This window comes from Rissa tridactyla, chromosome 19, assembly GCF_028500815.1.
Source record: "Rissa tridactyla isolate bRisTri1 chromosome 19, bRisTri1.patW.cur.20221130, whole genome shotgun sequence".
NCBI lineage: Eukaryota > Metazoa > Chordata > Aves > Charadriiformes > Laridae > Rissa > Rissa tridactyla.
The window spans coordinates 5,847,417-5,869,451 of NC_071484.1; the positions used below are offsets into that span (position 1 = coordinate 5,847,417).

Genomic DNA, 22,035 nt, shown 5'->3' on the forward strand with positions numbered 1-22,035 from the left:
CATTGAAAAGGCTGGGAGAGACAGGAGCCCCTTAATTTGTTCCAAATTGGTTATTGCGCCGGAACGGTGAGAAAGCAGCAATTTGAGTATCTTTTTTTTTTCCTTTTTCATTTCTGTCACTCGGTCTCTGGCCGTAATGAATTGGACTCGGCTGTAATTTTTATGATTTTAAGTGATGCCCTGGAATAAAGGCTGAACTAACCTGGGGCTCCGGTCTCCCCCCCGAGCTCCCCGTATTTCGGAAGGATCCTGACCTCCTGCCAGGAGCAGGTGATGGTGGGGAGGGTGGGCAGGGCTTTGGGGAGCGGAGCCCGGGTGGGCATTCAATGCTTGCTCCCCCGAGTCGGGATTATCCCAGCTCCTTCCTGAGCTCCCCGGTACCTGCCGCAGGGATCAGCGGGGTCTGGGCCGGGATGCTGAGCCCGTCGGGGGCTCTGCAAGGTGGGGGCATCGCTAAGTGCTCATTTTCACATAATGAGCTGGCACGTGGGGAGAGCTGGGAATTAAAATCCAAGGGGAGGTGGGCTCGGTGCTTGTGGATATGGGGAGGAAAAGCGGCTTGATAGAGCAAGACCTCCATTTTTGCCCCTCAGAAAGCATTTATTCTCCCGGTTGTGTGGGGTTTCGGCTCCCTGCGGCTCCTGGGGGCTGGATGCGGCCGTGCTGCCCGTCAAGGAGTGGGTGCATCAGCCGGGGGGGAGCTGGGGGCCGGAGATCACCTTGTCCCTGCTTCTGCTCTTGCTCTTCACCAAAAAAGCTTTGCCCTTCTGGGCTGGGGGGTAGCGGCGTGGGGGGCAAACCGTCCCCGTCTCATCCCGGCAGCGTTAGCCCGGAGCTGGGGTCGCCGGCGGGAGAGAAATGAGCACTGTGTGTGTCCCCCCCTCCCCGCCTCCCCAGCCCCGACGAATACTCCTGTCCGTGGCCATGCCCGGCAGTTTGCAGGGATGTCAGCTGCGTTTATTTCAAGGCTCGTTCGCTGCCAGCTCAAGTCACGCAGCACAAGGCTGTGAGGAGGCTGCGCAGGGGAGGGAGGCGCGAGGCAGCATCCCGCGGGCTGGGGGGGCGGCCGGGGGTCCCCGTGCTAACTGCTTGGGGTGGGGGGGCTTCCTTCTCCAGCAACGCCCCATGGTCCTCTCCCCGTGTCCCGCTGCCCACCCAAGGCCCCTTGGCAAGGACCTGAGCGTGCCCGAGCCCCTGTGCCCGCAGCGGCACAACAACCCCCCCCGAGCACCCGGGAGACGTGCAGGAGAGCTGGGACGCAGCAGGGACATATTGGGGTCCCCCAGGATGTGCCCCATCCCCTTCCCCGGCCCGGGGTACCCGCTCCTCCCCGTGAACCCCGCCATGCTGCGAAACAGCCGATCCCGGGGGATGAGCCAGCGCTGCCGACTCCGGATGGAGAACAGCCCCCGGGGTGTGGGGAGGGGGCGGGGGGTGGGGGTGCAAGAGGTATTTTTAATTTGTCTGAGCCGACACGGTGCCCAGCGCTGTCTCCCGCGCGGAGGGACGGCTCTGTCCTACGCGAGACACTGGCTCCTCGACGCCTGCCGTCCTCCGCCCCCCCCCCGTGCAGAGATTAAATTGAACTGTCACCACCTTCGGGTGCAAGGGGTGCTGCGGCGGTGGGCAAAGCCTGGCGGTGGGGCTGCTGCCGTGCACACACACCCCCCCTTTCCATCATCCCCCCCCCCCCCCATCATCCCCCCCCCCCATCATCCCCCCCCCCTCCATCATCCCCCCCTCCCATCATCCCCCCCTCCCATCATCCCCCCCCTTCCATCTTCCCCCCCCTTCCATCATCCCCCCCCCCTTCCATCATCCCCCCCCGCTTCCATCATCCCCCCCCTTCCATCATCCCCCCCCGCTTCCATCACCCCCTCCCCCTTCCATCATCCCCCCCCGCTTCCATCATCCCCCCCCCCCTCCATCATCCCCCTCTTCCATCATCCCCCCCCGTGTGCGCCCTGGTTCATTTTGGGGCCTGTCGCAGATGGGGCTTTGGGGGCAGAGGGGGAGCGGGGACCTGCAGGGCAGCGTGCCCCAAAATCCTCCCCGTGCAGAGCCCCCAGCCCGTCCCCACGCGATGGAAGGGAGGGAGCGAGGGAAGGGGGGCCGGGGGAGCCGGGCACCGTGGGGTGGGCTGTAAGGGGACGGGGGTCTCCGGGGTCAGCAGCTTCGGCAGCACCCGCAGCTCCACTTCCCTGCTGGAATAGCGTGAGTCATTCCCCGGAGCCCGAGAGAGCGGCTTAAAGCAGAGCAGGAAACCAAAATCCCATCAATATGTTTGGACTCGGGGATTTGGTGTCTTTTGGGGGTAACATGGCTGGGGTTTCAGTCTCTTCCCTTCAGCTTCTTGTAGAGGCAACGAGGAACCTTCAGGGAAACCGGTCCCCAGACGTGGGGGTGAAGTGCTGGCAGGGGGTGGCAGGGTCTGTCCCTCGGCGTCCCCGACGGGAGCGGTGCCCCTCGGCGTCCCTCGGGTCTGGTTCGGCCGCGGAAGGCGCGGGGCTCAAATGGAAAGTGTGGCTCATTGGGCAGCGGCCGCCCCCGTGCCCCTCGTGCTGATGATGAATGTGCCCGTGCAGACGGGGCACCTGCCCGCCGAGCGCTCGAGGCACGTCACGGGGAGAAAAATAGCGATGATCAAATCGAACCAAGACTCCTGCTGCTGCCGAGGGGTGAGCGGAAATATTTCCATTTTGGTTCCTTTTAGGAAGGACATCTGACATCCTGCAGGGCAGGGGTGCTCGCGAGGGTCAGGGACATCCTGCGAACTGCCCAAAATCCAGGTTAAAGCTGGAGGCTTCCAGTAGAAATGTGAATTTATGGAGGAAAGTGGCGGGGGGGGGGGGAAGGGCCATTAAAAGACTGTTTCATGTGAGGTGTTTCAGCTGTTTCCCATGGCCCCCAGGCAGAGCCGCCAGCGGGTCCAGCCATGACCCCCCCGGCACGATGCAGGCAGAGCCCCCGGCTTACACCGGAGCCTGTGGGGTTCCCCCAGCGCACCCTGGTTTCCCACCCCCCTCCCTGGGCTCGGCATGCCCCGGGGTCCCTGCCCGGCCCCTGGCAGGTTGCCCCCATGTCTGTCCCCGTCCCCCTTTTGCTCCTGCAAGGCCGTCGTGGTTTGGCGTTACCGCAGTTTGGCGTTATGCCGGGTGAGGATGCTCGGTTTGGCGTTACCGTGGTTTGGTGTTCCGGCGATGTGGTATTCCGGCACACAAGGATGTGAGGTTTGGCGTTACCACAGTTTGGCGTTACCGCGGTTTGGCGTTGCCGCGGTCGAGGACACTCGCTGGGTGGCTGATGGGGCTGGAGCTTCTCCTGGGGGTCCCCAACCCCTCCAGAGCCGGGACCCTGTACAGAGCAAAAGGGCACAGTGATTCCGGTCCCCCACCTTTCATCAGCCCGGGGCTGGGGCAGGATGTCCCAGCCCCACGCGGGGCAGATGGGGGCCGGGGGCTCCGCAGCAGCTCCTCGCCCCTCGGTGAGACACCCCACGAGCCCCTGACCTGCCCCATCTCCCTGGTTTTCTGGCCGCGCTCGGAGAGGAGGCCGGAGCGATGCCGCCTGCTGCTACCGATGGTTCACCCAGCGGGATTTTGGTGTCCTTGTTGCTTCTTTTCTTGAGCAATTTTCTTTCACTGATGCAGATTTTTCCTGCGTGGCTCCTTTTGGCTCACGATAATTATAAGCGTTTGTGTCCAGCACTGGGAAAAGCAGCGGGGAGGGTGGGCAGTGGGGGCTTTTGCCAAATCCACCCATTTTCCAGGGCTTTGCGTGGAGCTTCGTGAGGCTCCCTCTGCTCTGGTTTTCGGACCAGCCTGCGGCATCGGACCCGGCTGCTCCCTTTGGGCTCTGGGCAGGGAAAAGCAACCGTGTTCCTGGCTGGAGTCCCCCGCTCCTGCCGGTGGGTCGCGGTGCCGGGGGTCGGGGGTGAACCCCAGCCCGCGGGGCCACCGGGAGCGAGTGACCTTTGCAGTCCTGCTCGGGATGCTGCGTACAGGGGATGCGGCAGCCTCCTGCCTGAAAACTGATTAAAAGGGCTAAGTCCTCTTTTCTCGCTTGCATTAGCACAAGAATAAATAGTGCATATTTTCACCCCTGGGAGCCCGGCTCTGGTTTCACCCAGCTCCTGTTCGCATTAACCCTGGGCTGAGGTGGCCGGGCAGGAATGTCCCCAGCGCAGGAAGAGCTTCTTGCCCCGGGGACATGTCGAGGAGCCCAAAGAGAGGAATTCAGTGGGGGGCCGCCGTCCCCTCCCTGGTGCGGAGCCAGCCGGAGCCAGGTACAATGCAGCCCCTAATCCACGCACATACCGTGGGGCCGCCGCTCTTGTCGGGGCCGGATTCTGCACCGGGAGCAGGGGGAGTCGGGGCCGAGAGCATCCTCCGGCGCCCGAGCACCGTGTGGGTGCCAGGGCGCCGGGGAATGGGTGAGATGTTCCCATCAGGGGCTCCTGCGGGACACTGGTGTTTTTGGGGATTTCAGTGTTCCCGGGAGCCTTGTTTGGGGAAAGCAGAGGTGGCAGAAAATCCTAGTTTTGGAAGAAGTTGAGGGGCTCTAAATTTCACCTGCATTTAGTGCTAGAAGAAGGGGGTTTTTTTGGCATGAGTGGAGCCCCGTGCTCCTTTGGGAGCCCCAGCCGGGGAGGGGCTGGGTGCCAGGCGCGGGGGCCAGTCCCAGTCCCAGCACCAGTCCCGCGGTGCAGACCCGGAGGGTCCGGACCTGGATGCTGCAGCCGCTCGTGCCCGCGGGCAGGGCTGGGGAGCCGCTTTGGCCACGGCTGCCCGCTCACGGGGTAGTCGGGTCCTGGCTCTGCCCGAGCCCTGGGACACCCGTCCCGGCTGGATGCAGACGCTTTTGCAGCTCGTCCTGCTGCGGACGCTCAGCCCTCAGCCAAGGGACCCGGGCTGGGGGTCCCGGGGTGGCCAGGAGCCAGGCATCCGATGCCCATCGCCTCTGTCCTCCGTGCACCTTGGGGGAAGGCATCCCGGCGAAGCAGCGGCGTGTGCGGGGCTGCTCCCCTTCCCCAGGGGCCGGAGCTCATCGCCCAGCCACCGTGACCACCATCCCCGTGGCCAGGCCACCGCCACGCGGCCTTCTCCGTTCCTGGCCACCGCTAGTGGCCACTGCCGCCGTGGGCTGCCGGGAGCATCCGCGGAGCCAGACAGTCCTCGCAGCAAGATGGCTGCTCCCGTGCTCCCGTGAGCGCGGGCGGCAGCCGCAGGCTTTGTTCCCGCAGCCGCCGCGCTGGGGGCCAGTGGGACGCTGAGCGGGGCCACCGGGGCGGGGGGGTGCCCGCTGCTCCCTGCCTCCCCGCCGCCGCCTTCCTTTTCGTTTTTTTTTTTCCCGTGGCTTTGCATTGTTTGGCGGGGTTTGTGGGGTTGGTTTTTTTTTAATTAGATGATTTTTTTTTTTTTTCAATTTCTATTTTTCTTTTTTCCTATTTAAAAACCAAAATCTGGGAAGTTTGCGAGCCCCCTCGCCCCAAAGCTTATGGCAGCCTTTCGATGGTACGTATGTAGGGGGAGGGCGGGCGTGCGGGTCGGGCACGCAGGGCTGGGGGTGGCATGCTGCTCTGCTCGCCCGCTCCCCGGCGGGCGTTAGGTGGCCGGTGACCGGCAGCCAGGGCTGACGCGAGGGTCACAGCGGCGGCTCGTCCTCGTGCCAAGTAAATCCTGCCCAAACTTCCCTGCAGAGAGAGCTCCTGCCCCGGCCGGGGGGAGCAGCGGGCTGGTGGGGGTACAGCAGTGTCACCCCCCGCTCCCAAGCGGCCCCCCCCCCCGCCCCGAGGAGGCAGAGCACTGCTTTTTCCCGTGGCCGGCAGCGGCCGGGGAGCGATGTGCACGGTGAAGGGTACCCGGTGCCGGTGCGTGGCCGGGGCTGCGGGGGGTGCAGGACACGGTGCCGTGATGCCCCGCTCCATGCCGAGCTCTCCCGGCCCCGCACGCCCCAAACACTAAATGCTGCTTTCTTTCTCCCCCCCTTTTCCAAGGTAGCTGGTTTTGCTGGAGCAAGTGCCAGGCTGTGTGTAGGTGGGGACGGGTTTGGGAGCGAATGGGGTCGATGACAGGGAGGGAAGGGAGGAAACCGCCCCCCGGGGCTGTGCACCGTCCCGGCGGCAGCCAGTGCACGCCGAGCTTGACGCCTGCCCGGCACGGGGGTGTCCGGGTCAGGCTGGGCATGTCAACCATGAGCGAGGCTTTCAACGATGGCAGTGCCATCCCTGCTCCGGGGACACCTCCTCTGCCTCGGGGGCGAGCCCCAAGCCTCACGGGGGGCACGGTGGGGACACCGGCGCAATCCCAGCCCTGGCAGAGCCCGCGTCCCCGAGGAACGTCTGACGGGTGCTGGCAACTGCAGAGGAAACATTCAGCAAGACGGGTCTGGGCTTTGACTGTCGTGGCAAGTCCGTGGCGGTTTCCTAATTAACGTGCTGCCAGGAGACGCTGCGCTGGCCGGCACCCGGCGTCTGCAGCGGCTCCTGGCCCTGCTGAGGAAGTGGCTGCAGCTTTTTTGGGAACCCCCTGGCTGTGGGAATGGCTCCTTGGGTGCTCTCGGCTGCGCCATGCCAAGGTGTGGGACCGGGCGGCAGACCTGGCTCTGGGAACCAAACCAAAAACCACGTGAAACAGGCAAAGAGCGAGACGCAGAGGGAATCCGGGCGCCCATGGCAAGCTGTGAAAGCTTTGTGCTCCCAGCCCGGCCGCGTTCTGGGGTTTTTCTCCGCTTCCTTGGAAGCGTTTGATGCTGACTGTGGTTAGAGGCGAGTGTTGGACCAGCAAAGCCCTACTCCGAGCTGGGCTGGCTGCGCTGGTCCTTCTGTCCCCATCCCCCTGCCCTGGCAGAGCCGGCACGCAGCTCCCGCTTTGCTGGAAGAGCACAGGGCGAGCGCTCGCAGGGCTGGAAGCGGGAGGGTGACGCTCCGAAGACGCGCCCGTGTCTGCTGGACTGGGACAGGGCGGCTCCGGGGGCCGGGACCGTGAGGCACCTGGATGGCAGCCATGGGGAATACGGGCTCCAAGGGTCCGCACCGCGCCGGCCCCCGCGGTGCCCATCTCCGCAGGGCGAGGTGCGAGACACCTGGCTGGCACACGGGCTGTGGCCAGGCTTGGCGATGCCGGTGCTGCCAGCTCCTGCTTGGAGGCTGATGTTTTCCTCTCTGGACGCAGAGGGGGTTTCCTGGCCTCTGATGCCTTTTTTTACTAGGTTACTCTGGTTTCTGTGATGGAGGAGCAAAGTGGGAGCGCTGCTCCCGCCCGGCGTGGCAGGAGGCTTTGGTATGTCCGCTCATCATTGGGAGGAGTTTGATGGGAAGGAGAAGGTCCTAAAAAACCAGGCGCAGCCAAAAGAAACTCCCAGAGCCAGGGGAAGACTCAGGGCTCGGGGCTGGACCTGGGGACCAGCTCCACCGCCACCCAGCCAGCATCGCCCAGGGCACCCCGAGGGGAAGCCCTGCTCCGGGGAACGGGTGTTTGCCGCGCTGGGGGTCGGGTTGTTGCTCTAATGCTTAAATCATGAGGTTTTCCACTTCTTCCTGTGGTAACGGCTCTGGTGCTCGGGGCTTTTGTTCTTTAGGAAAACCCCATCCTGGTGGGTTTCTCAGCAAGTGACACAGACTGAAAGTATTCCCTGGCTCGCGCTGCTGCTAAATATCCATTTTCTTTCCTTTTCCCCTCCGTGTTTTAGTTCCCCCACACACACTTCCCCACCCTGCTCTGAGTTCTTCCTCCTCCTCTTCCTCCTCATCGCGGCTCAGTTTGGGGTTTCCATCCAGTTCATGGAAGAATGCGAGGATCAGACCCGAGTGGGGCTTAAGAGTAGGGAGGGAGTTAAGTGGATGCTGAAGTGGCTGGTTTAACTATCTCGAAGTGCTTTGCAGCCTGGGGCTCCGGTAGCCACTGGGGAGCCCTGGCTGGGGCGGGTCCTGTGCATACGCCACCCCCGGGGGGGGGATGCTGGAGGCTGGGGCAGAGCACGGCCCTGCCGCCACGGGACGCGGTGCTGCTTGGGCAGTTTCCTGGGATGGAGACAAGCAAGGGAGGAACGAACGCACACGCGTGTGCGTGCAACCCCCCGGCACGTGTTTCCGAGCTGGCCTCCGGGTCACCCTCGTCCAGCGCCGGGTCTCGCCGTCAGCAGCGGGTGCTGCTCCTCGGGGGCTGAACGCTCGTTTTCAGCCGTTTGGTTCAATGCCGGTTCCAGCATCAGCCGCAGCCTGGAGCTCTGCTCTGCTCTGCTGGGAGGCGTGTTTGGGTGTCCCTGTGCTCCCGAGGAGGCCCGTGCATGTGCGCCAGTCCCACCGCTGACACCAGTGAGGGGCTCGGTGGGATGCCCCCGCGCGGTGTCGCACAGCCCTGTCTGCCCCGAGCGCTGCCGCCCGGCCACCGCAGCCCTTCGTTAGCAGGCAGGAATAAACAATGAGCGCAGGCTGAGGTTTGCAGGGCCCTAATCCCTTTCCCTTGTGTCTCTTTCATCTCCAGTCGAACCAGGAGAGTTGTAATAGACCTTCTTACTAAATTAAGTGTAGAGGCTGCTCCTCCAAGGCACGTTTCAGTTCAACCGTAGTGTTTGATTTCCCAGCCACAGCAATATGGTGCCTCCAGGGAAAAAGCCAGCTGGGGAAACTTCCAATTCCAATAAAAAGTGTAAGCGCTATTTCAATGAGCACTGGAAGGAAGAATTTACTTGGCTGGAGTTTGACTATGAGAGGAAACTCATGTTTTGCATAGAGTGTCGGCAGGCGTTGGTGAAGAACAAGCACGGTAAAGCAGAGAACGCCTTTACCGTGGGCACAGACAACTTCCAGCGCCATGCCCTGCTGCGGCACGTCACCTCCGGCGCGCACCGCCAGGCGCTGGCGGTGAACCGGGAGCAGCTGGCTTTCGAGACCCGCGTCCATGGCCACCCGGAGCTGCGCTCTGTCATCAAGGTGGAGGTGAACCCGGCGAAGGTGGCCGTCCTCACCACCGTCTACTGGATGGCGAAGGAGGAGATCCCGGATGAGAAGTGCTCCTCCCTGCTTGACTTCCAGAAGTTCAACCTGTGCCAGGCGCTGCTGGCCTCTGAGCACAGCGAGTACTATCACCCCAGCAGCGTCCGGGAGATGCAGGTGTGTATGCCGGGCTGGGGGCTCCGCGCCGGGGGTCTGACGGCCACACGGTGCCGCGTGGCCGCCTGCCTGCACCCGCCGCCTTCAGCGGGGCAGGTGGGGTGCCCGCGCCGACCGGCTGCGGCGGGGAGCCCCACGCTTCCCAGCACCCCGTCGAGCATCGCCAGCACCCGCTTGGCTTTGTTTTGGGTGCTGCCTGTCCGAACGGGATCTTAAGTACAAGCTCCCATCCCTCAGGCCCCGGTGAATGCCTTATCGGGGCCAGAGTCATCTCCGTGCTGGGGATCGCTGGATCCTGCTGGCGGCACGAGCCCGGGAGCGTCGGAGCTGGGTGCTGCAGGCACAGGCAGGAGCCCGGCAGGGAGCTGGTGTCCCTGACTTGCAGGCAGAGCAGGGGCTGGGGCTGTTGGCTGCTCAGGAGCACCCACAGCATCGGCGTTTGCTGGTGGGCAAACCGCCGTCCCCGTCCTTGGACAGGTAAACGCGCCCCGTGGCACCAGGGCACGTCGCGATGTGCTTGGGACCACCAGCCCGGTCCACGCAACCAGGCTGTGCCGGGCGTGCTCCGGTCCCCCAGGGCAGGCGGTGGAACCAGGCGATGCTCCCCATTCTCCGGGAGTTTCAGTGGAGACTTGAAAGTTCCTCCACATGAAACATCAACGTGGCACTTTCTTGGTGCCGTTCCCTGATTTGACAGAGCAGGAGAAGGCGATGGGCTCCATCGAAGGAGCCTCAGGCTCATGGTCACACGTGCGCTTCCATTCGGGCAGGGAGGGCAGGAGCATCCTCTCCCGACGGAGCCTGCCAGGCTGCTGGGAGGATAAAAGCTCAGGAGTTCAATTAGCACACAGGCTCTGTGGGTTTTTCCTCTTTTGCCCTAAACTGGGTGATCAGAAAGATCAAGTAGCCGGAGAGTTTAGAGAGGATTTTCTTAATTTTACAAATGCTTCGCGCCTGTTAAAATCAAATTAAATTTTTAGTGAGTCTTGACCGTTTGCCAGGCTTTTTAGATCTCCAAAGAGCCTTATTTTGCCGCAGATAGGCTAAATCCACTAATTAGATTTCTCGGCCTGAAGCGCTACTTGCAGCGTTCACGCACGCCAAGGAAGTTTTCCCTTCAAACCGGGGCGTTTGCCTGAAATGGGGAAAAGGGAGGAAAGAAGGAAGAGATGCCGGGAAGTTTCGCTGCCGCTCCTGCCGGTGCGCGGCGTGTGGAGCACGGGAGCGATCGCTGAAGTTGGAGGCCCGGCAGGGGGTTGGCGGTGTCTTGCCTCGCCGCCGGCAGGGGCTCGGGGGCCAGGGGCTCGGTGTTGGTCCTGCAGAAGCCGCGGGGCTCCAACCCCCTGGCTCGGGGCAGGGACCCCCGGGTTCTCTGCAGCTTTGCTGGGTGCTCGGGCTGCAGGCCAGGAGAGGGGGGAGATGGTACGTTGGGGGAAAAAGAAAATGATTTCTTGTGTATGTAGCTGTATATACGGCTTCTTGAAGGGCTTCTCGCTGACTCGGGACCTTGCGCCGCTTTCGGGGAGATCCGAGGGGGGGAAGCCTTGCCTTTGCGCTGGCTGCTGTGCATCCCCCGCCCGCTTTTGAAGTTCATTTGTGTTTCTCTTTCCCTCCCCGTCTGCCCTGCACACCTCCTCTAACTGGCTCAGGCAGCGATCGCCAAAGTCCTGCACAACGAGGACAGGCACAGGATAAAAGCCTCGCCGTTTGTTGGGCTGGTGGTGGACGAGACGGTGGACGTCTTGGAGCACCGCAGCCTCGCCATGTTCACCACCACTGTCTCCCCCTGCAACGGGCAGACCTCCGCCACCTTCCTGGGGAGCTTCGAGCTGCCCGCCGGGGAGGCCTCCACGGTGGCGGGCAAGGTGGGCGAGGTGATGCGCTCCTTCGGCATCCCCACCATGAAGATCACCTGGCTCAGCGCCGACAGCGCCTCGCTGGTGGCCGAGCGGCTGAGCGGGGTGGGCACCGCGTTGACCTCCCTCTGCCCGCTCCTCATGGAGATGCACTGCCTGTCCCACGGGAGCTCCCTGCTGCCGGCTGAGAGCATCGGCAGCATCGAATACCTCCAGAAATACGAGACCACTGTGGATGCTGTGTACAGGCTCTACTCCAGCTTTAGGGGGGAAAGCAATGGCCTGCAGGAGCTGCGGAGCGTCCTGGACCTCTGTGAGATAGACCTCGGGAGCCCCAAAGCCATCCACTGGACTTCTATTTTCCCAGCCGTGGAAGCCATCGATTCCTCGTGGCCCACGCTGGTGCTGCTGCTGGAGAGCGAGGCGGAGCGGTCGCCTGTGGCCCACGGCCTCTGCGAAGAGCTCAAGAAGTTCCAGTTTGTGGCCTTCACCAAGATCCTCCTGGATGTCCTCCCTATCTTCCAGAAACTCAGCCGCTTCTTCCAGATTGAGGACTTTGACCTCTCCATCCTGAAGCCCATCGTCTCTGCCACGGCCACCACCCTGCAGGCCCAGAAGAGCACCAGTGGCCAGAACCTCCAGGAGTTCCTCAACGAGATGAACGAGCATCCACGGGACGACCGGGAGGGCGAGAGCCGCCTCTACTACAAGGGCGTTGAGTTGGCCAACTGCTCCAAGGTGCACCTGAAGCACTTTGAGCGCCTGAAGGAGAGCTACCTGGAGAGCGTGCGGGGCAACCTGCTGGACAGGTTCCCTAGCAGCGTCCTGGAGGCCATCAGCTCCTTCTCGGCCATCTTCAACCCCAAGTGCTACCCCCAGTCTCTGGAGGACATTGGCAGCTACGGGGTCAGCGAGCTGAACTTCCTCCTGCAGGCTTACTCCCGGGTGGTGGTGAGCGAGAGGGCCCTGAGCGATTTCCCCCTCTTCAAGCGGATCGTCTTCAGCCTCAGCCAGCTCTCCTTCAAGGACCTTTGCGTCAAGCTGGTCTACAGCAACTCTGAGATGCACGAACTCTTCCCGGACTTTGCCGTACTCGCGGCCATCGCCCTTGCCTTGCCGCTGGGCTCGGTGCTCGCCGAGAAGATCAGCCGGGGCCGGCAGCTGCTGAAGCGCGGACGGTCGCACCGCGCGAAGGACGAGGGGCTCTCCGACCTCATGAAGATCGCCATCGACGGGCCGGCCATCAACGAGTTTGACTTTGCGTTGGCCATCGAGTACTACGAGAGCATGAGGGAGTCCGGCTTCATCGTGGCGCAGGTCAAGTGAGCGGTGGCCGGCAAAGGCAGAGCCCTGCGGGCAGGGAGCCGGGTCCTGCAGGCAGCCCCGAGTGCTGGCTCGATGCCACCTTTCCCCATCGCTGGTCACCCCTGAGGCCGGGTGGCCGCTGGTGCATGGTGACCTGCTCCATGCTGGGAAGAGGAAACGGGGTCCTTCCCGAAGCCATGCTGGTCCCACGACCGTCCCTCCCTCATCCCCCAAACATCCGTCTGAATTGGCCGGAATTTAAAATCTTGGGGCTACCTGAAATCCCAAATTGCGATGAGGTTTGTTTTTTTTTTTTCCAAGGGTTTGTTATTATTTTCTGTTAGGGAGACGAAGGCGAATCTTCTCTCGAGCTCAAATGTCGCGTTGCCTTTGCACAATGATACCCAGCAGCTTTTTACTTAATCCCCTGCAAAAATATCTGATTTTTGTTGGTCTGGAGCTTCGAGAATGAATGCAGAAAAGGCGGCGCATCTTTCTAGCTCCATGGCAAGCCCTGAAATGCCTGGCGGTGTCTTGTCGGTATTCCTTGCGCACAGCACAAAGTATTTTTAGCAGTGGCATCAAGTCGTGATCATTTCAAGAGCAAGAGATTTAGAGAATGACACTGTAATCGCTGAGGAAATAGTAACTTTTAAATGCATCATTGTGTATATATGTGTATGTGTGTATATATATAAATATATATATAACTATATATATATTAAAAAGGTCTATCTTAATTTTCCTAGCGTTTAAAGTACAAAGATATCTAAAAGGACTTTTTTTTTTTTTTTTTTTTTGCAACGACAGAATAAATTATAAGCAGGGGTCCGAAAATAATGAGTGAATTCCTGGTCTTTTCCAAATGGCATCGCACCCCCGCGTTCCCTTTGCAGTCGGAGCTCTCTGCAACCTCGCGACCAAAGAAAGAGCCTTCTGACACCTGCTTTGGGGACAAACCTGGGTGGTTTAGCTTGTGTCTTTCCTTTCAAGCATTCCCTTGACCCCGCAGCGAGCGAAGCCCTCGGGGTGTGGGAGAGCCGGTGGTGGTGCTGCGCGGCGTGTCGGGGCTGGTGTGGGGCTCCTCTGGCGTGAGCTGGGAAGGGACGGTTTCTTCGGTGCTGTCGGGGTGGGCGAGGAGACCCTTCTGACTGATTGTAAGCCGCAATAAAGCCAGCGCAGCAGCCTGAAGCATCACGTCGGTTTAATCCTGAGCATCGTGTCCTCCCGCGGGATTCGGCTCCGCTCCTTCCCTGGGTAAGTTCACGCTGTCCCGCAGACGCAGGCTCCGTGTCCGGCAGGATTTGACCCCACTGTCCATAACTGTGACGGTTCCCGTTGCTCCCATAGTTTGCCTCCGGTTGGGATTTGAACTGCAGCAACACGGAAGGGCCGTGGGGGGCTTGGGCTCGCTGCTCCCCCCTGTCCTGGATCTTCCTCCACCCCGTCCGTGGCTCACGGAGCCCCCCCAGCTCTGGGAGCAGCCTGAGTGGCCCAAGGGGCTGCACGGCCCCAGCGATGGTCCTTGGCTGCCTCCCCTGCTGGCGTCCTCCATTGCTCCGGGGGGTGGGTTGCCGTCTGTCCGACCCAGCGGGTACCGCACCCCCGGACCCACGTTGTGGATGATGTGGTGGGACGGGGTGTTTGGGGTGGCTGGTGGTGCCTTGCAGGCTCCCACGGGCACGCTGTGTCCTGCGCCTGCGGGGGAGGCAGGGAGAGCGGGATTTCTGTCCTCGGGGCTGGCGGCGGGTGACCGCTGGTGGCCCAGAGTCCGTGTCCTTCGGGCTGGTCCGTAAGGTGGAGGTGGTGACTGGATGGCCGAGGGTACCCAGGGGGGGAGGCTGCTCGCTCTCAGGCATCCCTTGGCTCGGGCGTGTGGTTCTCGCGTGCCCCGGTCCCGCGAGCTGGGCTTTGCTGCGGGCTACTGGCCAAGCTGCGTGTTGAGGGGGGGGCTGTGGCTGTCGAACGCTGGATAAGGGAGGGTTGAGCAGGATGACGCTCACAACATGCACCGTCCTCGTATTCCAAGGCGGGCTGGGAAGCGGCGTCAGTGCCAGAGCAGGTTGCCCAGAGCAGCTCTGCGTCGCGGGGTTGGGGGGGTTGGCCCTTCCTTCCCGTGGGGCTCTGCTGGAGCTGGGGGGGGGTGTGGAAGGGCTGATCCTGCTGCCGGAACCACGGAGCGAACCCGCCGTGCCAGGGCAGCTGCGGCATCGCTGTCTCCAGGGCCAGCAGAGCTGCTGCGCTGCCGTCCGGGTCGGGTTTGCGGGGTCTGGTTCCTCCGGGAGTCCAACGCGGTGCAATCTGTCCGTTACTGGTCGGACTCCGCGCAGTGCCGGGGCTGCTCCGGAGCTGCGGTCGTGCTCCGGGGCTGTGACCGGGCGCTGCTCCGCTTCTCCTGCCAGCAGCCTTTGGCATCGGGGACCGCGCACGCGTCTCCCAGAAAGCCTCCTGGAAAGAGCTGGAGCGAATTCAGCCCGTGCTTGGCCAGAGACAAAAGCTTTAAAGCCCTGGGTAAGGAATTTGAGACACCACCAAAATTTGCTGCGAACACCTACCAAATGGGAGGGAGCCAGGCCGCTTCCGTGTGAATAAACAGCTCCGTCTCCATCTGTCCTGTGCAGACTCTGCGCCAGATGCTCTTGCGAGGCAGCCGGCGTCTGCGGAGACGGGTCCTTGGCAGAATCGCGTGTCGGTATGAAAACCCACAGCCTTGTCCCTGCTGCTCGCAAAGGCGTTTCTTGGAGGTTCGCACAGGCGTAGCGTTAGAGCACAGCAGTTGCTCTGATCTGCCTCGCAGGGGAGCCGGGAGAAAACCAACCGCAGGCGTGCGTGTGGTCGCTGTGCGGAGCGAAGAGGTGGGGGGGACGGGCTGGGGACGGCAGCTGGGGACAGTCCTGGGCGGGCTTGGTTAAATGAAGGACTGAAACACGTCTTTAAACTCCAAGGGACCCCTCCGAGAGTCGCGTGCCTGCGGGACGGGAGCGGGGCTGAGCTTCGGGACCTGGGAAGGGGCTGAGCTGGTGGCTCTGGGCTGAGCCCCAGGCAGGGGACGCGCGGCACCACAGCGGTGACACTGAGTGGCTTGGCGTCTTTCAGCCAGGCCTGGCTGCTCAGTGAAGAGTGTCCGTGCCCCCTCGCTGCAGAGCTGGGGGGACGAAGGGTCCCCTCTGGGCTGCAGCGGCTCAGCCCTGCCCGTGGCTCGGGGACTGACTCGGTGGCAGGGTGGCGGCATGTCCCCACGGGCACAGTGTCCTGCCTCCGTGGCTCGGGCCGGGTGCCACGTGCCGAGAGCCTGGCCGGGGCGTGGGGCCAGGAGCACAGGGCGCCTGCGCTGCCCTCCTTGCACTGGCCCCTCGCGATGCTCCGCAGAGCCCCGCGCACGTCGCGGGACCCCGGGGCTGACACCGCGGTGCCGTGTTTGCTGCAGGGGTGGGGGGTCCTTTGCCAAAATGGAGGGAGAGACAAAGACAGCACCGCGGTGGCGGACGGTCCCGCTCCGGAGCTGAGGACCGAGCATCTGGGGATGCCATTCAGCGGCAAAGCCCACCCTGCTGGTGGCCGTGCCCGTCACCTCGGGTAAGGTCGTGTCATCCTATACAGACCTGGGGGCCCTGCCACTCTCCCCAGAGCAAATCCCCTTAATTGAGTGGCTAATTAATACCTAAAAATACAGCCCGCAGCTGCTGCCGGAATCTGCCCTGCAGCAAAGGTAAGGCGGGAGCCGTGGCAGCGCGGCCCCGTAACCTTGGGAAGGTGCCCCAAGAGCGTGGTGCGGTGGCCAGTGCCCCGGCGGGGTGCTGCGGCGTGCCGGGGGGCTCGCTCCTCGCCGGGGAGCGTCGCTGGCCTGCCCTGGCCCTGCACGCCCTGCTTAGGCTTTTGTGAGCAGCTGAGGTTCAGGCAAACCGCAGCCGGGAGTGACTTTGTGCCGCGTGGCTGCTGTCCTGTCTCCCCTCTGTGGCCAGGGGCCGGCGAGCCACGCTGGCCACAGCGCGTCATTCCGCAGAGCGCTGCCTTTGCTCCTCTGCCGGCGCGTGGCCGCTCCTCGCGGGGTGCCTGGACAAGGATGATGCTGTTGGGAGTATTTCAGCCCTTTTCCTGCTCATGGGGGTCTTGAATAGTTTGATGGCAGAACGGGGAGGGAAAGGTCCTGTCCCCTCCAAAGGGTCCCATCTTGGCTTCCAGGACAGGGAACTGCTGGAGAGGGGACAGCACAGGGCTACCGAGATGCTGAGGGGACTGGAACACCTCTCTGATGGAGAAAGGCTGAGGGATTTGGGTCTCTTCAGCCTGGAAAAAAGGCGACCGAGGGGGGATCTTATCAATGCTGATAAATACTTCAAGGGGGGGTGTCAGGAGGATGGGGCCAGGCTCTTCTCAGTGGTGCCCGGGGACAGGACAAGGGGTAACGGGCACAAACTTGCCCCTGGGAAGTTCCATCTCAACAGGAGGAGGAACTTCTTTGCTGTGAGGGTGGCAGAGCCCTGTCACAGGCTGCCCAGAGAGGTGGGGGAGTCTCCGTCTCTGGAGACATTCCAACCCCGCCTGGACGCGTTCCTGTGCCACCTGCTCTGGGTGACCCTGCTCTGGCCGGGGGTTGGAGGGGATGATCTCCAGAGGGCCCTTCCAGCCCCGGCCAGGCTGGGATTCTGGGATTCTGGGCTCTCTCCTCTCTGAGCCTGTTTTGCCCCTGCACTGCAGACCCAGCCCAGAATATATGTTTAATCCACAAATTTGGGCTCAAGGACGTGCCAGAGTGACTTAGTGTGTCGTGTCCTTAGTGCGTCAGTGGGCAGCGGGCACCGTGGGCAGTGGCCATTCCCAGGAGCCTGTCCCCCCCCAGTACCCCCGGGCCACTGAGCTGCGTCCCGGGCACCAAACCCCTCTGCCGTGGGGCCGGGCAGCAGAGCCAGGTTTTGCCGGCGCGGTGGCATTTGTTGGGCTGCAAACCCCCTTTGTTGGGCTACTGATGGTGAGGGCAGGTATCCACCCGTCGTCCTCTTCTTCCTCCCAGTGGTAAATATAGTGTATATATATAGATATATTTTTTTTTTTAAGCCCAGTGCAATCAGTGCAAAATGTACTGACAAAGGCAAGTGGAAACCCCTCAATCCGACCCGAAATGCCGCTGCTGTAGCTGCTGCTGCTCCGCGGGGTCATGGCCGTGCGTGCGGGCTGGGGGTCCCCGGGGGCCGGCTCTCCGGGCGCCGGCCATGCCGTCTCCGATGATTTGATGCAGAAATACTGTTTCACGCCTCAGAAGGTTAATTATGCATCGTTCACCCATTTCTGCTTGCTTTTGCTCCCTCCCTCGTTGCTGTTGCAGTAATTTTATTTATTTATTTTTAAAACAGTTTCCCAGATTTCCCTTCTGGGCGACTCTGGAATTAACTCGATCAATGCACGCCTGATGAAGCAAACTGTAATTTTTCCCCGGAGTCAGGCCTGGCTCGGGGACGGCTCCGGTGCCGCTGCAGAGCCGCCCGCGTGCGCTCTCCCAGAAAGAGGTCGTCGGTGCCCGCGGGGGCCGCGCTCGCTGCTCAAATTCAGCAAATCTCTCAAACTTTGCATTTCAGATTTGCATCTCGGCTCCCGCACCAGCCCGCCTTCCGCCGGCGGAGCGAACAGGGAAGCGCCGGGGGAGCAGCACCCGCCGCCGGCCGGGGGTCCCCATCCTGCCCGGCCGGGGTCGGGGCTGGGGGGGCTGCAGGGGGCGGGTGCCTCGGCAGGGTCCCAAAGCGGCACTGGGGATTGTGGCTCCCGGTCGGTGTTTGTGACACCCCCCAGGGCACCGGCTGCTCCCGTCCTCCCATGAGGGGCTGGGGCTGCCCTCGGCACCGGGGCAGTGGGCTGGGGGTGATGCTGCACCGGGGCTCCACGACCGCCTTCGAGGCGAAAAAGAACCCAGAAATCAAAAATCAAACAAAAAAGAAAAAGGAACGTTGGCCTTGTCCTTGTTCCCGGTGGAGGGACAGGGCTGGGGGAGGTGTGAAGCCACGTGAGATGCGAATGGGCTTTTCTGGCTTTCAGTGTTTTGAAACCTTTTCTGATTTATTGTATTTTATTCGCTTGTTTGTTTGTTTTAGCTTTTTTCCTGGCTCTCACAGGTGCAGGAGCCCAGCCCCGGCCCTCCGTGGGTCAGAGGGTGCTGTGCCAGGGTGGGGGGGGGGGTGGATGAGTCCAGGCGGGGAACCATCACCCCGGGGCCACCGAGTGGGGCGACGCGCTGGGATGGGGACGGGGAGTGGGCTGGGGACAGAGCCCCTCTGCTTGGCCTTCCCTCCTTCCCAGGGGTGTCCCCGTCCCCGGGGGCTTCCACCCAAAATACCCCTGGAGGGGCAGAGCTGGGGTGCCCGCGCAGCTTGGATGGGACCAGGGGGCACCCAAAATTGAAGCCTGGCGCCGTGCCGTGGCAGGGGCGGCTCAGCCCGGCACTCGCCTCGGCTGCTGCCGGCAGCCGCAGAAGCAGCGGCCCCGGGAAGGAGCAGCCCCCGTGGTGCCGGTGAGGGAGAGCCCGGGGAAGGGGTTGTTTTCCCGGGAGAGGTTGTGACGCCTTTCGGGAGGTTTGGAAGCGAACCCCTGAGCGTGTCGACGCTCTGACGTGAAGGTGGCTTTGAGCCGGGATGCTGGTTTGGAGCCCAAAAGGCAGCAGGGGGCCCAGGGCCACTCTGGGCTGGGGGCTTTCGCCAAGGAGGTCTGGAGACCGTGTGCCATGTCCCCACATGCCGTGTCCCTGCGTTGCCTGTCCCCCCCGCTGCAAGCAGGGGCCACCACCGCTAACGCTGCTCTTTCCCCTCTGCCTGCCCAGGTCCCTCTGGACACAGCAGCCCCCTCCTCGCGTCGTTGCCTATCCCTGGCCGTCCCCTTCATCCCCCTTTGGACATCAAGCACTTTCTGACCTTCAGGCTCAACGGGACGTCACCGCTCAACCTCTTCCCCAACTTCAACACGGTGAGTCCCCGGGGGCGGGTGGGCATCGGCCGCCGGACCCTCCTCCCCTGCAGTGGTCCCTCTTCTACACGGCACCACTCGTCGAACCCCGCCAGATCATTTCGGCCTTAATTACTGGGATCTTTGGGTGCTGGATGACAGTGCAACGCGCCCACCCTGCCCTTAGCTCAGAGTGGTTCCTGCCCAGCCGTCGCCCGCATACACCAGAATTAAAAAGCTGGTTCGTTTTAACCGAGATCAATTGGATTTTGCTCCTGGAATCAATAGTAATAAAGTAGCTCTGGGGAGCAGTTCATTAGTTGAAAAAATAAAGAAAGAAAAGGAAAGAAAGAGAGGAGGAGTGTGACGATCCAGGGGATGTGGCTGGTGCTGCGGGTGTCGGGCGAGCCCGGTCGCTGTGGGACCAGGCTCAGTGTCCCCAACCTCGAACCGCCGACTAAGCGCTTGTGTTACGCAGTTAAACGCGTCTCGGCGAGATGCTCTGTTATATACCTAAACCGGCATGGATGTGCACAAAGACACAGGGCAGCGTCTCGGGTTGTCCCCGTCCGTGCTGCTCTCCCCAGGCTGCTGTCAACCGGGCCGGGGTCCCCGTCCCCCCCGGGCACGGCCCCACGCCTCTTGCTGTGGGAGGGCTGGGACCAGCTCCCGGACCCCTCTCTTGCCCTGCTTTGTGTCCCTGGTGGTTCAGCTGCCTGGGATTCCCCTGGGAGCCGGCTCCCGGCATCGTGGAGGAGCAGGTTTTGCTCTGCCGAGGGGCAGCGGGGAGCGGGACGGGGAGCTGCTCCCCCCGCAGAGGCAGGATGGACTTCGCTGGGTTTGGTAAATGCCTGTTTTTTTCCCTCGTGAGCCTGGAAACGGGACTTTCCTGGCCTTTTGTAAGCGGCTTTGAGATTAAACTTGCTCAGAAGGTGCGAATTATCACCGAGATCTTCAAAGTCGGCCGTAGAAATTAAGTACAGGGTTCCTGTTGCTGTTGAATGGGATTCAGCCGTCTAACTCCTTTAAGCTCTTTTGAAATCCCAGCTCTAGCCTGTCTCTCCCTGTGCTAACAAGCAGAAACACAGGAGAGGAGGATTTTTTTGATGCCATAAAGGTGGCTGCTCTTTGTCTGGGCTCCTTTTTTTAGTCGCTGGAGTCAGTAGCTGACTTGAACCAGACCCTGTTGTTTGTTCTCCCGGGCTCCCGCCTGCCCCCGCCTTGGCACGTGTTCTCCAGAGCCGTGTTGCTGAAAAACAATACTAATAATTTGGGAAACGGATCCCTGGCGCTTGCCGGAGCCACGCAGCCCCGTCGAGCTGCTGCCGTGCTCTGTGGGGCCGCGTGGGCCGCGGGGATGGAGGTGCTGGGGGAGGCTGTCCCGGCGGTCAGGGCACCTTGTGTTGATTGCTGTGAGCTCGGCCCCGAGCCCGGCGCGTGATGGTGGCTGCGGATGGAGGATGCGGATCCTCCGGGGGCGGGAGCCGCCTCGGCGGGGTGCGTTTGTGCTGGAGAAGGGGCTGAGGCTGGGGCTGCGAAGGCTCAACGTTGTGCCCGGGCAGGCGGCTTCGCAGGGACCCCGAGCAGAGTCCCTGTGCCCGCGGGGCTCGAGCATCGCCGTGCCCCAGAGCCGGGCTGGAGGCTCCTCATTTCTCTGCCCAAGTATCCGTGAGCCTCAGGGGGAATTTGGGAGGGTGGGAGGGGGCCTCAGTCAGGGTATTTCACTTTTTGGGAGAGCTGCCGTGTGTGAATTGCTGTACAGAGGAATCGGGGGGGTTTGCCTTTGCTTACTGGCGATGCTGGGCAGGATCGGGCGCTGCCCGGCGGAGCGGGAGCTGTTTGCGACCGCGCAGCAGAACGCTTTGAGCAGGTCACAAGGCTCTCATGAACCCAGCGGATGTTTTACTCTGGAGCGAGCGAAACCTTTCCAAGCTGAGCTCTCCTGCCCCTTAAAGCAACCACAGCAGGGGAAAAAAAAAATAATAATCCTAAGGCGACGCAGAAGGTGCGTTTCGTGCTGGAAGGGCCCTTGCCAGCTTTTGGGGTGTTGCAAATCCCCGGGACCCAGCAGCCCCTCGCAGAGCCACGGCAGGAGATGCAACCGATGCTGCGTCCCCGCGAATTCCCCTTTCTGACCTCGGTGGCCGGCAGGGAGCTGAGCACAGGGATCTCTATTTATATCAGTAGGAACATCCAGGGATAAATAAAGTAATGTGAGTCAATAAGAATTGCCTATAAAGCCAAGATCTTTATTCTCCACGTGTGCGGTGCCCAAAGCCTCTACTCTCGGGTCTGTTTTACTGGGAACCGCCGGGAAGAGCCTCGACCCACCTGGCTGCGGGCAGCGGTACGTACCGCTGCGGCACCGACCCTCGCCGGTGCCGGGGGAGCGCGGGGGGGGCGTCTGTCTCCTGTCTGAAATAGCAGTGAGTGCCTGCGCTAGGGAGAAGATTGACAGTGGGTTTGTATTTTCACGGGGAGCAAAGCACAAGGGCTCTCGGGTGGCATCCCAGCTTGGGATGCGCGCGGTGCTGCCGTGCCGGATGGAGCCGGGCTGGGCTTCCAGCGCCGCACGCTGTCGAGGTTGGAGCCGTTTTTCTTTTTCTTTGCGTGGAAAAGGCGGGTGTATCTCTGGAAAACGCGCCGGCCCCGTGCCTGCCTGCAGTCGGGCGGCGAGGGGGGATGCTGCAATGCTTGTCGCCAGGGGTGGAGCAGCGTCTTCGCCATCTGTAGCTTCCTCCGGGGTCTCCGCCGAACCCCAGATGCCTCTTCATTTATATGCCAGATAAGTTGAGTAAAATTTCGTAGCGAACAGGCGCTTCATTAATCACCTGC

At 62.2% G+C, this 22,035-nt stretch overlaps 2 protein-coding genes across 6 annotated transcripts in view; both read left to right on the forward strand.

The window, feature by feature from the left end:
* The window catches only part of ZNF385C (zinc finger protein 385C), a 60,878-nt gene that overhangs the window by 27,288 nt on the left and 11,555 nt on the right, over positions 1–22,035 (forward strand). For 3 of the 4 annotated variants that reach the window (XM_054224099.1, XM_054224100.1, XM_054224101.1), the window contains one exon: positions 19,079–19,221. In XM_054224099.1, coding sequence (XP_054080074.1) covers positions 19,079–19,221 — 143 coding nt within the window. Of the gene's footprint in view, positions 1–2,643; positions 2,679–19,078; positions 19,222–22,035 lie in introns of those variants that run through there. The other variant, XM_054224102.1, reaches the window with a different exon arrangement.
* On the forward strand, positions 5,172–13,085 carry C19H17orf113 (chromosome 19 C17orf113 homolog). Of its 2 annotated transcripts, none has more exons than XM_054224098.1 (3): positions 5,172–5,513; positions 8,484–9,112; positions 10,762–13,085. In XM_054224098.1, exons 2-3 carry the CDS (start codon positions 8,594–8,596, stop codon positions 12,292–12,294), a joined length of 2,052 nt encoding a protein of 683 aa, XP_054080073.1. In that variant the 5' UTR covers positions 5,172–5,513; positions 8,484–8,593; the 3' UTR covers positions 12,295–13,085. The 2 variants fall into 2 exon arrangements, with proteins under 2 accessions (XP_054080073.1, XP_054080072.1); XM_054224097.1 differs by having other exon boundaries at positions 8,584–9,112.

Bases quoted from the DNA above. Each gene is read 5' to 3' on its own strand.
- C19H17orf113 (XM_054224097.1), top strand. The intron at 9,113-10,761 runs GTGTGTATGCCG...TAACTGGCTCAG, and splicing joins GCAGCGTCCGGGAGATGCAG to GCAGCGATCGCCAAAGTCCT.